At 49.4% G+C, this 13020-nt stretch overlaps 3 protein-coding genes across 3 annotated transcripts; 2 read left to right on the top strand and 1 right to left on the bottom strand.

Moving 5' to 3' along the window:
* FOXG_14978 (uncharacterized protein) lies at positions 1-117 on the top strand (the record flags this gene model as incomplete). The annotated part of the gene is made up of 1 exon (XM_018395043.1): positions 1-117. The coding sequence occupies one exon, from the start codon at positions 1-3 to the stop codon at positions 115-117; it is 117 nt and encodes a 38-aa protein (XP_018255028.1).
* Positions 118-1806: 1689 nt separating this feature from the next.
* FOXG_21848 (uncharacterized protein) lies at positions 1807-4019 on the top strand (the record flags this gene model as incomplete). Its single annotated transcript, XM_018402218.1, has 4 exons — positions 1807-2580; positions 2633-2989; positions 3052-3707; positions 3773-4019. 4 exons carry the CDS (start codon positions 1807-1809, stop codon positions 4017-4019), a joined length of 2034 nt encoding a protein of 677 aa, XP_018255027.1.
* Positions 4020-4883: 864 nt separating this feature from the next.
* FOXG_14975 (uncharacterized protein) lies at positions 4884-6546 on the bottom strand (the record flags this gene model as incomplete). The annotated part of the gene is made up of 2 exons (XM_018395042.1): positions 4884-6303; positions 6352-6546. The coding sequence occupies 2 exons, from the start codon at positions 6544-6546 to the stop codon at positions 6091-6093; spliced, it is 408 nt and encodes a 135-aa protein (XP_018255026.1). The 3' UTR covers positions 4884-6090.
* Positions 6547-13020: the final 6474 nt, after the last annotated feature.

Genomic DNA, 13020 nt, shown 5'->3' with positions numbered 1-13020 from the left:
ATGATATCCCTGCAGGCGCTGAACGATGCAAGTCCATCCCAGAAGTACGAGGTAAGAGACTTAGGGAGGCAGGCAACCGGGGCTTCAACGTATGCCAGCTCAGCTGAAGTCTGGTGAGCAGTTTCAAGTTAAAGTGATAATTTTCTCTACCCATGTTGATATCAGTGTTAGTGCAATCTGCCTCGAAGTGCTCGTGGATCGGGACGATGTCCGACGGTTGCAATGTCAACATGTGTTCCATTCGAGTTGCATCGACTCTTGGTTTCAGAACCGCCACGTTGACTGCCCGTTATGCAAGTCGGTTTTTATTTTGAACAGGCAAGATGATTTAAGGCTAGAAGTGTGTTAGGTAAAAGAGCTTAGAGGTGGGGTTGGGGAACTGTGTTAAAGCCTAGTAAATATTGGCTAAGTAACTAGACACGAATATGGCTTGACTGGCTGTGAGATGTGTTATATCGCAAGTATCTAATAAGGACCATGCAAATTACGGATTGGTTCAGCGACGCCTACTGCTGCATGTGGATCATTGGTCCTCACATCTGTTTACGCTGGTTCAACTAGAGGATAGCAAAGAAGAGTGGAATGCTGCATTGTTTGGCCTTCTCTACGCATCCAAGGTGCGTCATTGCCAAAGGAAATGCCGTGTAGTCTGCAGTCAGTGCATAATTCTATGTGGTAACTCTTCGAGAGGATGATGGGAGCAATATCGAGTCAGTTAAAGGAGGCAGTCAGGGAGATTAGCTTTAGCTTAGACATTGTTTGTTCCTCTATACTGCTTGCGGAAGGTCTGCAACGGTAGGGTGGTCTGGTGAAGCCACCCGCGTCGTCAGCTCGAATTGACTTGCCAGATTTCTCGGTGGGCGGAGAAGAGCAAAGGCGGAGGGTGGAGAAGGAAGCATAATGTCGTTGGATTTCATCGGGTTAGGCGTCGATCAGTAAGGAACGGCACGCGTCGAGGAGAGGTAAATAGACTGGCACCGATGCGGTTTGATGTTATGGGGGGGCGAGAGACGTGAAAGTTAAGAAGCTACCTTCTCTTTAACCAATTTGAAGGCACTGCTCGGGGTAGCACACTAATGAAAGACCTGAGTAGTAACTCTGATTGGCCAGATTCGCTCACCAGGCCCTGACGCCTAGCAGGTTCCGGGTAAGCTGCAAGGACGCCCGACAGCGTGGCAGATTCGAGCTTTCATCATATATCATGTATCAAATATATCAAATGGCATTTCAAATCCAGAGGTTTGGATTTGTTTGATTTGAAATAAGATTTTGGCATATTTGATTGATTTGTTTGGCAGTTTGTTTGATTGCATTTGATCTGTGGGCAGCGCTGTTCTTGGCGAGGCAAGCCGAGTTTCATCTCAGCGAAACGCCACTGCCAAAGCCAAAGCTTACTCCCGTTCGCATCGCATGATCTGTTTTTACTGAAGTGGCTTGAGCTAGAGGCTGCACCGACCTCGAGACATGCGGACATAAATCATGTCGAATTCGGCATTACAAGCCCCCGGCCCCCCTTTTGCAAAGTTAGCCCATGCGGGGCTCACCTGGCAGCCAATGTCGTTGGGCTTGAATGACGAAGTTGCTGGTTGAGAACTTGGAGGCCAGCCAGGGTTCCCCAATGTGCCGCCGCCGGTCGATGCTAATGGAGGGTGCCACAAGGCAAGCTCCTGACCAGTAATTCGTTTTAATACCCATCGCTAGGGCTGCGCATCCAAGCTGCATTTCTTCCAACCAAACTAAGCCCTTAATCCCTTTCTTTGCACGACGCGCCATGGTCAGCCCGGTCGTTCCAGCTCAGCAGCCAACATGGCTGGGGAAACGGGCCCCATCACGGCATCACTACCGGTCGACATGACCATCGCCGGCTTCTTCGCGATCGCGTGCTACAACTGTGTCGAGATCCTCATCTCGCTGCTCAACCGCTTCAGGCGCCACGACGGCTTGTACTTCTGGAGCATCGTTGTCGCGACGCTAGGAATTGTGCTGCACTCGATAGTCGTTCTGCTGCGTTACTACAGCCTTGGACCGAATTTTCTACTCGCGGCTTTAACGTGCGTCGGATGGTATGGCATGGTCACTGGACAATCTGTAGTTCTCTATTCGAGGCTGCATCTCATTGTCTCGGATAGGGCAAAGACGCGGTGGGTACTGGTTATGATCATCACGGATTTCTTCATCCTGCACGTTCCGGTTACGGTCCTGTTTCTTGGTAGCAACACGCGGCAGTCGAGTCGGTTTCTGCCAGCATTCAACCTTTACGAGCGCATTCAGCTCGCAGGCTTCTCCATCCAAGAGACCATCATCTCCGGCCTTTATATCTGGGAAGCATCTCGCGGTCTCAAACCCATCTTCGCCATCAGAAGGACAACGGAGCGCAAAGTCATTCGACACCTTATCATTGTCAATATTCTGGTCGTGCTCCTTGACGTCAGCCTCATTATCACTCAGTACCTGGATCAATTTCAGATTGCGACCACATACAAGCCTGTGGTTTACAGCATCAAGCTAAAGATGGAATTCGTCGTTCTGAATAAGCTGTTGCTTCTTGTGCGGCATCGGGAATGCAACTGTATGCAGGTTGTAGATGAACCTGGGAACGGTTTACCCCGACCGTCGTACCTCAATATGACAGAATGTCGGACGAATGAACAAGCTCCTGCGGGATTCAACGACACAGGGATCCAGCTACATCAACTCTGAAGTACTACTCTTTGACAGCCTGTTCGAGAACTTCTCCGCTCTCTGGAGATTGTTTCAAGGCATGCTCCAAGATGAGCATGCTGGTGAAGTATTTATCCTTATTGATGCCCTGGACGAGTGCGAAAGATCCATGCGCAAGGCTCTGCTCCGTTATATAAGAAAACTGTTTCAAGCATCCTCAAAACCAACAGAACACTTCAAGTTTCTGCTAACCTGCCGGCTTGAGATAAGAGACATTGAATATGAGCTAGCCGGAATTGGCGTATTTTTGAGGATGGACTCGAGCGAAGTTAATGCCGGTCTTCCGATTACATAAACCTCAAGGGTGAGGATCTAGCGCAGAGGAAATAGTATAGCCAAAGCCTGAAAGAAGATGTCAAAAAGGCTCTAAAGAGTCGAGCCGGAGGCACCTTCCTCTGGATGTCTTTGATGGTCAATGAGCTTGAGAGCACACCGAATTATGAGGTTGCAGATAAACTCAAGGATCTTCCCGAGGGGCTTGACGAAACTTACACCAGGATTTTGGACGACAGCATTCCGAAGAAGAGGCGGGAGGACGCTCGATTTCTCTTACCCAGCATTGTCGCTGCGTGGCGACCCCTGACCAAAAAGGAGCTAGCGGCCTCATTCGCGTTTTGGAAGACTGGATCAGTAGTGGGTGATCATGATCTTCATGATTACATGGACATATGTGTGTCGTGCAGCTCTATCATCTATCTTGACGTTGCTAGTAATAACGACGAGACTACAGCCAACTTCTGCCACCAATCTGTCAAAGATTTTCTACTGAAAAACCACAGTGGCTTAAGTGGACCGTGGTACCAAACGTCCTCGGATGGCGCGAACCTTCACATGTTCCAGATGTGCTGGCGTTACTTGAGCAATGATATGTTCTTTCACGGCAGGCTAGTCATCAGTCGCCGGAATAACATGCTGCTCAAAACACCGACGGAGGATCTGCAAACCCACTTGTACCGGTATTCATTCTTGGAATATGCATCCAGCGAGTGAGCGGACACGCAATAGCAAGTTATCCAGCTATATTAAAGGACTTACAGATCGACACCGTCAGAATTCCAACATTACGCGACGCTTGGTTACTACGGACGGCTAAAAAAGGTGACGAGCAAGAGGCCATCGTCACGTTGCTAGTTCCCACCGAAGGCATCGATGTGAACTCGAAGGATGAGGATAGAAGGACGCCGCTACTATGGGTCTCCGAAAACGAGCACAAGGACATCGTCAAGCTGCTGCTTGCAAAGGCAAGTGCGAATACGGAAGATACTATTGGTCGACACCATTCTCATTCGCTGCCATGAACGGATATGATACCGTCGCAATGGCAATACTTAGCCATAAAGCCATTGATGTCGACCAAAAAGGTCATTATGGTTCAACACTGTTATCAATAGCTGTACGAAATTGTCTCACACAGATAGTCAAAGTGCTGCTGGCTACTGGACAAGTGAACTTTGACACTCAGGATTGTTTCGGAGGGACTTTATGGTAGAGGGCTAGAAGATATGGAAATACCAACATTAAACAAGCACTATATGGCTACGCAGAGAAGAGAAGCATAGCAGTTTGTCAAAACGACGAATCTACTGCCATGAGTCTGATATCTCATGACGAGACATCCAGCCGGTGCGATGTTTGCACTTTGACCATTCCGGAAAACGAGGTTATATACAAATGCAGAGTTTGCTACGGTGGGGATTTTGACATTTGTTCGGATTGTTATATGATTGGTGGGCGTTGTTTGGGAGACGATCATGAGTTGGCTCGAGGGAAAGACAAGGAGGAATGGGTTAGCCTCCTTAGAAATTCGGCGCGCCCTGTGGATTCCCATAGTGGCCGGCTAGCCCAATCCGGTAAGTCATTTGGTGTTAATGTTTGATATGTTCTATCTTCCCTTCTCAGCTTAGTCTTCCCGTCGCCATCGCAAACTTGTATAAATGTAGGTATGTATGTATGTACGTATGTACGTATGTATATTTTGCGTCCGGGGGGCCTTCGGCCCCGAAATGTCCCCTATTGGGGCCACAGGATGTGCTGAGCTAAGGAGGTCTATCTACTACGAAATGCTATTGGCTGTGGGAGGACCAGTGCTTCGCGACACGAAATTAAGATTCCCGTCAGAATGCAATTTCTGCACATTTTACAGTTTTGACAATAAATTTGAGGACTTATCTCTATCATTCCTAATATTATCATTTGATCATTTGGTTACCTGTTTCATGAAGAAAACCCCATCTTAATTGGACTTGAACTTCCCGTGGAAATCAGGTTTCAGTTGGAAGGCTAGGCATTTTACCTACCTGTGTACGACTTCTTCTTGGTGTGTTGTTTGCACCTTCAAAATATCTTTTCACCCAGCACTCCTGCGCAATATAAACAACAGCACCAAAAACCCCGATAAGAAGGGCCAGTCGCGATCTCTTGTAGATAATGCGCGTCTTTGCGGCTACACCAGCAGGATTGGCGGCGCTCAATTTCGGCAGTAGGGCCAGCACAACGTTTTGTTTACCCACACGGCCACTGTCAACTTGCTTTGTCCTCTCCTCCCAATTTTGTGGTCTTCGCTAAGTGGCTCCAGAACCCATCGAAGACGACGGAAACGGCGTCGTGCACCAGCGGTAAAGTGGATATAAGTGCAATCTCAGAATCGTCGTATTGTGAAGTTCGTGGGGCACTCACGCCTGTGTTTGTATGTTGGTCTCAGCAGGTGGTCCAAAATACCTCGTGTACAGCGTTGGGGCCTTCACAAATATCGTATCTGTCGCGAACAGTCAATCTATTTAGGCTTGATATGTGGCAAAGAGGTAATTGGCATAGTAACTAACTGGTGAAGAGCTTCCCTGCGTCGTATCGATCGTTGTGATTGCTGGTAGCTAAGCTCGAGGTGCAGCGGGAGCTGTTGGCAGAATCTAAAGGCACTAACAAAAAGGAATAGGCCCACCAGTAGTTATCAACAGGCATGGTTCCTGGCATCGCTTCACTGATGTGAGGCTCAGGATGATCTTTCGTCTGAGCCGAAACCGGCCTTCTCCCCGGTCAAAACGGTAAATAAATCAGACCCAATGATGCATAGTTAGGAACAAGTCAATTAATGATAAAAATGCTGCGGATCTACCAACTAAATCCTGGGTATTGATGGTGTATGTAGTGAAGCCTTTGTACAGAGAACGACCTACGTCGATGGTACGAAAAATCAGGCATTAGTAAACGTCGAGGTTGTGTGCTGAGAGGATTGCGGTATTAGCAAGGTGTACCTCGAGTACCTAGCAAATATGCACCGGAAAGTGGCCTAGGATGGTTTATTTATGGCAGAGGATTTTGAGACTTTCTGCACCGTAGTTGACAAATGATGCAGCATGGACGCTCATGGGCTCAGGCTTTGCTGCACGGAGTGCGAGCCTTATGGCCGATTGCTTCTCCAGGTTTCGGGCCGATCGAACTTGCTTTGAGTTGACGCTTCCTTTTCAGTTTGGCATAGTGCAGGCCACATGCATTGCATAGTGTCCTCGCCCCATCAGGTCCGCGGCGCCATTCAGGCGTGTCAATTCGGCTGCATTTATGGCATCTGCCAGGGCGGGCCGTACGCTACCAACGTGTCAGTTTTGCGCTTTCCCATTTTATAACCAAACTTACGGCTCGTTGCTTCTTGATTTCCGTCATGCCAAATGAAGGTTGCATAGCATTTGCAGAAATGGGCGCATGGTTCTCCTCCTTGTAAAGACACTTCATCTTCACTCCTTTATGAGTTCGCTCGTTCTGTATCGATGTTTGCACCAAGCCCTTCACATGTTCCAGAGAACGCTTGATGAGCTCCATGTTACTGAGCATATCGCTGAGTTCCGATTCTGTCGGCAATCTTTCCGGGATAAGGTGAGTACCGTGCTGCTCACGAGCAATCCGATTGCACGCTTCGGCACAGTGAAGAATGGTGCGGGATGAGGAACTAATCTAGCGGTAGTTAGTGTTACCGATCTCGCATCTCAGCTTATTTCAATTCACTAGACTCAAAGAATCTTGGTAGCTCCAGCTCCCAACTTGCCCATTAACTGGAGCGTCATATATGGCTGGAGGAGCATAATCGTGCCTGGGAGGGGTCGGATACGCGGGTAGAGGCATTTGGCGGCCAAGACGTAGTTGTCGGGGCTGATAAGTAACCGGAGCTGGAGGGGGGGGTGGCGGAGGTGGGTGCGCATACACTCCGCTGAGAGGAGGATGAGGCTCCGGCAGCGCTCATCATAAATCAATCAAATCAACTTTGAGGTAAAAGTTGATTTGTTTGATGGGGCTTCGGTCCAAAGTTGATTTGTTTGATTTGATTGGCTCGTCTCAATCAATTGTATGGGAGGCCTATATATTGAGTATGTGAAGGTATTACGCCGGATCCAAAGCCTCAATTACCGACCCAACTGCCCAGCTTTACCCCGCCGTGTCGGACCCAGTTCCTCAGACAATGAACTCGCTCCAGCGTGTCGGCGCCCATTGCGAGCCTTTGCGATGTTAGTGTCAGCTTGGCTAGGCTGAACTGCCTCTCGCAGTCGGTTGCCATAGCCGGAATGGCAAAGACATCCAAGGCAAAGCTGCTTAGCACCGGGAATGAAGGCTTGTGGTCCCTCCACCATTGGATTGGCTCTTGCGTATCTTGTGGCTCAAGACGGAGGTATTTGTCCATCTCGCTAACACTGCTGCTCGTTGCAAATGCCTTTTTCGTTCTGCTGTTGATCCATTGCGTGTAGTGATCATCCTCTTTACCCCTGTTCGTTAATGATGAAGCAGACTTCGACTGTAAGTCGTCCGTCCGCTGGTTCGATTGATACCCCCGCGCGAAGTAGTCCTTTATGCCCGCCTTTGCATCGCGAACCCAGGCCAATTGCTCCTCAGTGGCCCAAGTAGCCTCCAACCAGCTGATGCCGAATCTCGGATGAAGGATGACTGCTGCCGCAAACAAGGGAGATTCTCCGAGCTTGCTGTAGTATTCATCCAGCTTCTTCCAGCCGTTGTTGATCGATGCCCGAATATATGCTCGGTGGTCTGCTGGTAATGAGCTCTTCTGGGAAATCTTAGACGCCGGTGGCTTGTCAAGCGCCGCATACTCAGCCTGAGAATGCTCCGCCAAGGCAGCTACCGTGAAAGTTGGCGCTTGACTTCGCTGTTGGGATACATAGACCTCTTCCCCATCGAAGCGAGCAGGGCGACGACGGGAACGGGCCGACTGGATGTTAGTCCCTCTCAGAGGCGCAGACGCTCTTCCAATTAGTTCGGGATCATTTAGATTCGTCGCCCTTATTGTTTCAGTCGTGAACTCATTGTAGAAGCCTTTCCAGTCTTCAAAATGCTCGAGCAGGTATTCCATTCCTACCAGAACTTCCCACAGGCGCCCATGGCTGTCGCCTTTACCCCAGCCTTGGGTTCGCATTGTCTGATGATATAAAGGCGTAAGTATCTCGTTAACCTCACCAAGCACGCGCCAATCCTCGTTGGATAAGATGTCATCAGCAGGGATACGTTTTTCTTCGTCTTTCTCGCCTTCGAGTGCAAAGATGTAGGCCCTGATGTCAGTCTGCTTCCGCAAAGCCCTCTCTATCATCATATAAGTAGAATTCCACCGCGTCTCATTATTCAAGATGACCTCAAGCTCGGCGGTTGATTCCTCGCAAAGATGGTACCCTTCGTCCTCCTGCTCGTGAGCGATGCGCTTGAAATATTCGCTGCGCTGAGGTGAGGATCTGATGAACTTGACGATATTGTGCAGCTTCCCAATTGGGCCCTTCGAACGCCAATGGCGAAGATCTTGCTCCTGAAGACCTCTCATGCCGTTGATATCTGACTCTAGCTCGAAAGATTCGGCGTCTTTACCGAAAAGAAACGCGCGGGCAACAAGGTTAAGAACGTGGCCGTAGCAACGCATGCGACGGGCCTTGATATCAGCCGGCCGGATCGAAGGGTCGAGCTGCCGGTAGAAGTAAGAGAGACAGGTATCGTTCGTAGTCACGTTATCAGAAATGACCGTGCCAACCTGTCCTCGGATATCCCACAGTTGAACGATTTCGAACAATGTCTCGGCAAGATTCTCACCACTGTGGATACCTAGCTGACGGCGTAGAGCGAGCAGCCTGGATTGTTGGTTCCCGAATTTGTCGATGAAGTGTGCAAAAACTGCCATTATCGCAAGACGGTTCGGTGATGTCCAGAGATCAAAGCTGATGTGTATTTTTGTTAGGGTGCTGCCTAGCTCCGCTTTGATGATATCCGCCTTAGACTCGAAGATCTTCTGTAGCTCTCTGGTAATAGAACTGCTACTCCAAGGAATTTGGAGTGCTAGTTCATGGTCGAACTGATAGAAGAGCTCCTTTAGAAACTTGTGCTCGAATATTGTGAAGGGCACATCACTGTCAATGACGAACCTAACACTAAGTTCTTGTACAGCTTTGACCTTTGCCTTTGGTATTATGCTCTGGTCAAGCCGTGGTCGTTTGGGGGTTGCATGGGACTGGAGATCGATCGCGCTATCGTCGCTGGGGCTTGATTGACTCGCTGGGGTGATCCGATGGGCTCTGTGCAAGTCAGTATATGGGATATGTTGGTATAGAGGACGGATCCATACTTGCGAAGATGATCTGCTGCAGAAGATGTCGCTTGTACTGAGAAGAATTCTGGCCGACCCTTCGTGTCGCATCGGCTGCAGCACCACACATGACCAATGGGCTGATCCTGGTGATTCAATTCAATGAAGAACATGCCGTGCGATCTGATCCAACTTTTTCTGCCTTTTGCACCTTTCCGAGCTAGCGAATCTTCTTGAACGAAGCGGCGGTTCTTCCAGACGACCTTCGGTAGATCCTCAATAGTCGGGTTAGGGGGCAGCTCCTCGACCGAAGCCTCCTCGAGCTGCTTGGCCACGGTCCTTGATTGAGACAGTCGCGAGAACGCAGAGGAAAAAGTGGCGTGGGGCAAGGCGTCGAAATCACCGGCGAGCCTTTCGCCGGTGTAGAGGGTGGTGGCAAGTCTGACATCTTGTCGCTGGTGCCATGTCTTGTTGACAGCGAAATTGACGCGCCGCGGTAGGGTGCAGAGGGAGCGCGTCATCCTGCCGAGGGTTGGTGTGCGTTAGGCGGCGATAGCAGGTACCGACGAGGCTACGGCCTCATATAGGGCTAAGAAGTATCGCCTATCTGTGGCCATCTTGTACAGGGTAGGACTGGGCGGAGGGCACGTCCAGGTTTAATCTTTTTCAGCAGTTCAGATGCAGCATGGCATATATCAACTTTATCAAATCATGTCAACTTACAAATCACTGGAATTGATTTGATTGAGGCAAGGAATTGACTAAGTTGATTGATTTGATTGGGGTGATTGATTGATTGAGTTGATTTATGATGAGCGCTGGGCTCCGGTGTCTTCTGCCGCTCGGGGTGGTGATGCTGGAAAGGAATCTCCGCCTTGGCTGAGAGGCTCTGGCTGCTGTCAGAGGCAGGAAAAAGTGACGACAGGCTGGTGAAAGGTGGCCGAGGAGGATCCGAGAAGACAGGAAGAGCATGCTGTCGGAGAGGGAAGGATGAAGCCGGGAGTAGCTGCTGCAAAAATGGTTGCTTCTCGGTCTTGTGTAATGGTTGACGAACAAGTGCGAAAGGAGGGGAAAGGCAGAAACCAGTCTGGATGCTCGAAGGAGGTCTAAAAGTATAAGGGCCTGGCTCGGTGCCTTGAATTACCTCTGAGATGGAGGGCAGCGATTGACGGTTCGGAGACTCATGGTAGTCGTCCTGCTTTCGGGGTTCAATAGAAAATACCATGCTAGAGATGCTAGCACCGCACGAGGGATGAGGATAGCCCGAGAAGAAAACGGTTGAGTTTGATAGTGAGTGGCCGATGTAGTGAGAGTTGCCGTGGCCGTGGTGGGAGGTTGCCCGATACGGTCTCTTGAGAGGACCCCTTGCGATGGACGAGTGGTATCGATGATGCTGAGAACGGTATGGTTGGGAAAGACGGATTGCTCAGAGATAGTAGCAAAATGGCCGCTCTCTGAGCGAACTGATTGTTACCATGGGGCAGGACAGACAAAATCAAGAGAGGATGCTATAGCAGCTCTTATACTGGGATTCAGATGGATTTCACTGCCTGGCAGAGACAGTCGCTTTCATAGCGGGTCCGTCAACTACCGATCTGGCCTAGTTAGACCCTGGATGGGGTCCCATGCAAGGCGAAGGTGGGGTCCGCGGAAATATCAATAGGCGAGGAAGCAAATAAACACATACTTAAGGCGGCACAAGCCTCCAAGGCGGTCACGACAGGGGTATGGGATCAATCAGAGTAGGAGTCATGCCGTTACAGAAGAGTGACTCCGAATTTGATTCTATCGTGACTATCAAATCTTGCAACTCTTATGTACGTGGGGTCAAGTTGGTAATGTGACCTCTTGGAGGTTTGTGCCGCCTAAAGGGATAAGCAGCCTCCCAGAGCCCAGTCTACAATGGATTGTGCCGCAATAAGCATGAGGCTTTCACCTAGATTATTTCATGAATCAGATGTCCACAGCATCAGTGTCCCCCGCTTGTTGACTATGCTACAGAGTATCCGTACAATTCTCTCGCTTACCCTGATCGTCTTCCCTGGATGAGATCAAGCTCGAGATTGAGTAATTATTGTTGTTGTGGCGGAGGGGGGAGGTCAATGCGCATCTAGTTCCAGCCCCGTGTCCCCGAAGCTAGTTGTCACGCGCTAGCACGGTCGTAAGACTTACATGCATTATGCATTCCCAATTGGGCTAAGGCCCATGGTGCTAGCTGTCGGGGAAATCGAGGGTCATGAATTTGATCATTTCGTGCAGGCGGCTGTGAACTCCCTTGCCTAATGACATTCCAACAGTTTCTGATCGATTTTTCCCTTTGAATTCCTAGGCAAATTAGGAACCCGAGCCATACACACTTTTGAAGGTGAGAGCCTCTCCCAGGTTAGGGTCCTTGAGTTGCTCGTAACGGGGGTATTCCAGCTATGAGCTGCGCCATTTTTGAGGAGATATGCAACCCATCTTTCACTATAAACAACTCATTTTTGAATAAGACAAATAGACACAAAAAGGCGGAATAGCTCGAGTGGTGTTAGGGACAATATGTTGATGTGAAAATTGCGTTTTTCTACGTTCAAAGGCACCAACTCGTGCCCGCAGCTCTCATCCGCCGGAAGATCTGGCGGGCAGCTCGATTTGGGGTCTCAAAGCTCTCGCCACTGTAGGCACTAGGTGACTGCGTTCCTTGAAGGATTGATTCCATGTCATTGATCAAATTGAACAGAATTTGTATGGGGATTTTGTTGAAAATGCTTCATAAAATCCACAATCCGGAACTTGCACCTCTCGCACTGAGAATGATTGCATAAGGCAAGTGGGGTGAGTGATTTTCCCAAAGGCTATGCCGACTGAAGTGATAGTTGGAAACATCACAACTCTAACCAGAGAGTCGGAGAAGATGGCCGCCCGGGAACTGCAGTGGTGAATAAAAAACTACTTTCATACCATAGACGAGAACACAAAGCTAAACTCCCATCATGCAAGGGTCAAGTGGGACGGTGGCAAAAACTCCGCCGGCCAAAACCTCCTAGCCATTGACTATTGGACTGGCTGGTATGCATACTCTCATTTACGCTCTGGGTCGCTCAAGTTTAGAGGAGTGGTGGGGTATGAGGACATAAGGTCAAGTGTGAAACAGGCCGGGAGGCATAGAGCTTCGGGAAGGCGGTCATCTACCCTCCTTATTTTTTTGGCTTTTCCTTCTTTTTCTCATATTAATATACTCTCAGCCATGTTAAAACCGTGGCGGGGAATGGCCGAGCTGAAGGGTCACTTCGTGTGAAGTAGCGGGGATGATCCTTGAGGCGATTGACAGCGCTAATAAAAAGCATGTCGTTGCCTGTCATTTTTCATTTTGATTAAAATAAGCCTAAAGTAGGTGCTGGAGAGGAAGGGGGAAATGGTAGGCACGGGACCCAAAAAATTATCAGCGTTTGGTTTTACCCGTTCCCTGTTATGGCGGGCTATCTCTTCAAGCGGCACAAGGCAACAGAGGGGTCACGACAAGGGTCCGGCGCCAATCAAAATGACCGTAACGATCGGTACCTTCCTCCACACCTAAATTAGCGTGTGATAGAAGTACCAACAGTCAGTTTTGTTACAAATAGCTACATCACATACTTTACAACCGTATCGGGTCTTCGGACTTTGCGCATTTCCTGAAATAGGCTCGAGAAAGCCTCCTTTTTCCTTCCCTTTTTTTGAAGGGTCGAGGCTGCCCTTGCTGGAAGCCCTTGCAAGCC

The sequence above is a fragment of the Fusarium oxysporum genome, chromosome 3 (assembly GCF_000149955.1).
Source record: "Fusarium oxysporum f. sp. lycopersici 4287 chromosome 3, whole genome shotgun sequence".
Taxonomy (NCBI): Eukaryota; Fungi; Ascomycota; class Sordariomycetes; order Hypocreales; family Nectriaceae; genus Fusarium; species Fusarium oxysporum.
This window is presented reverse-complemented; position numbering and strand designations above follow the sequence as displayed.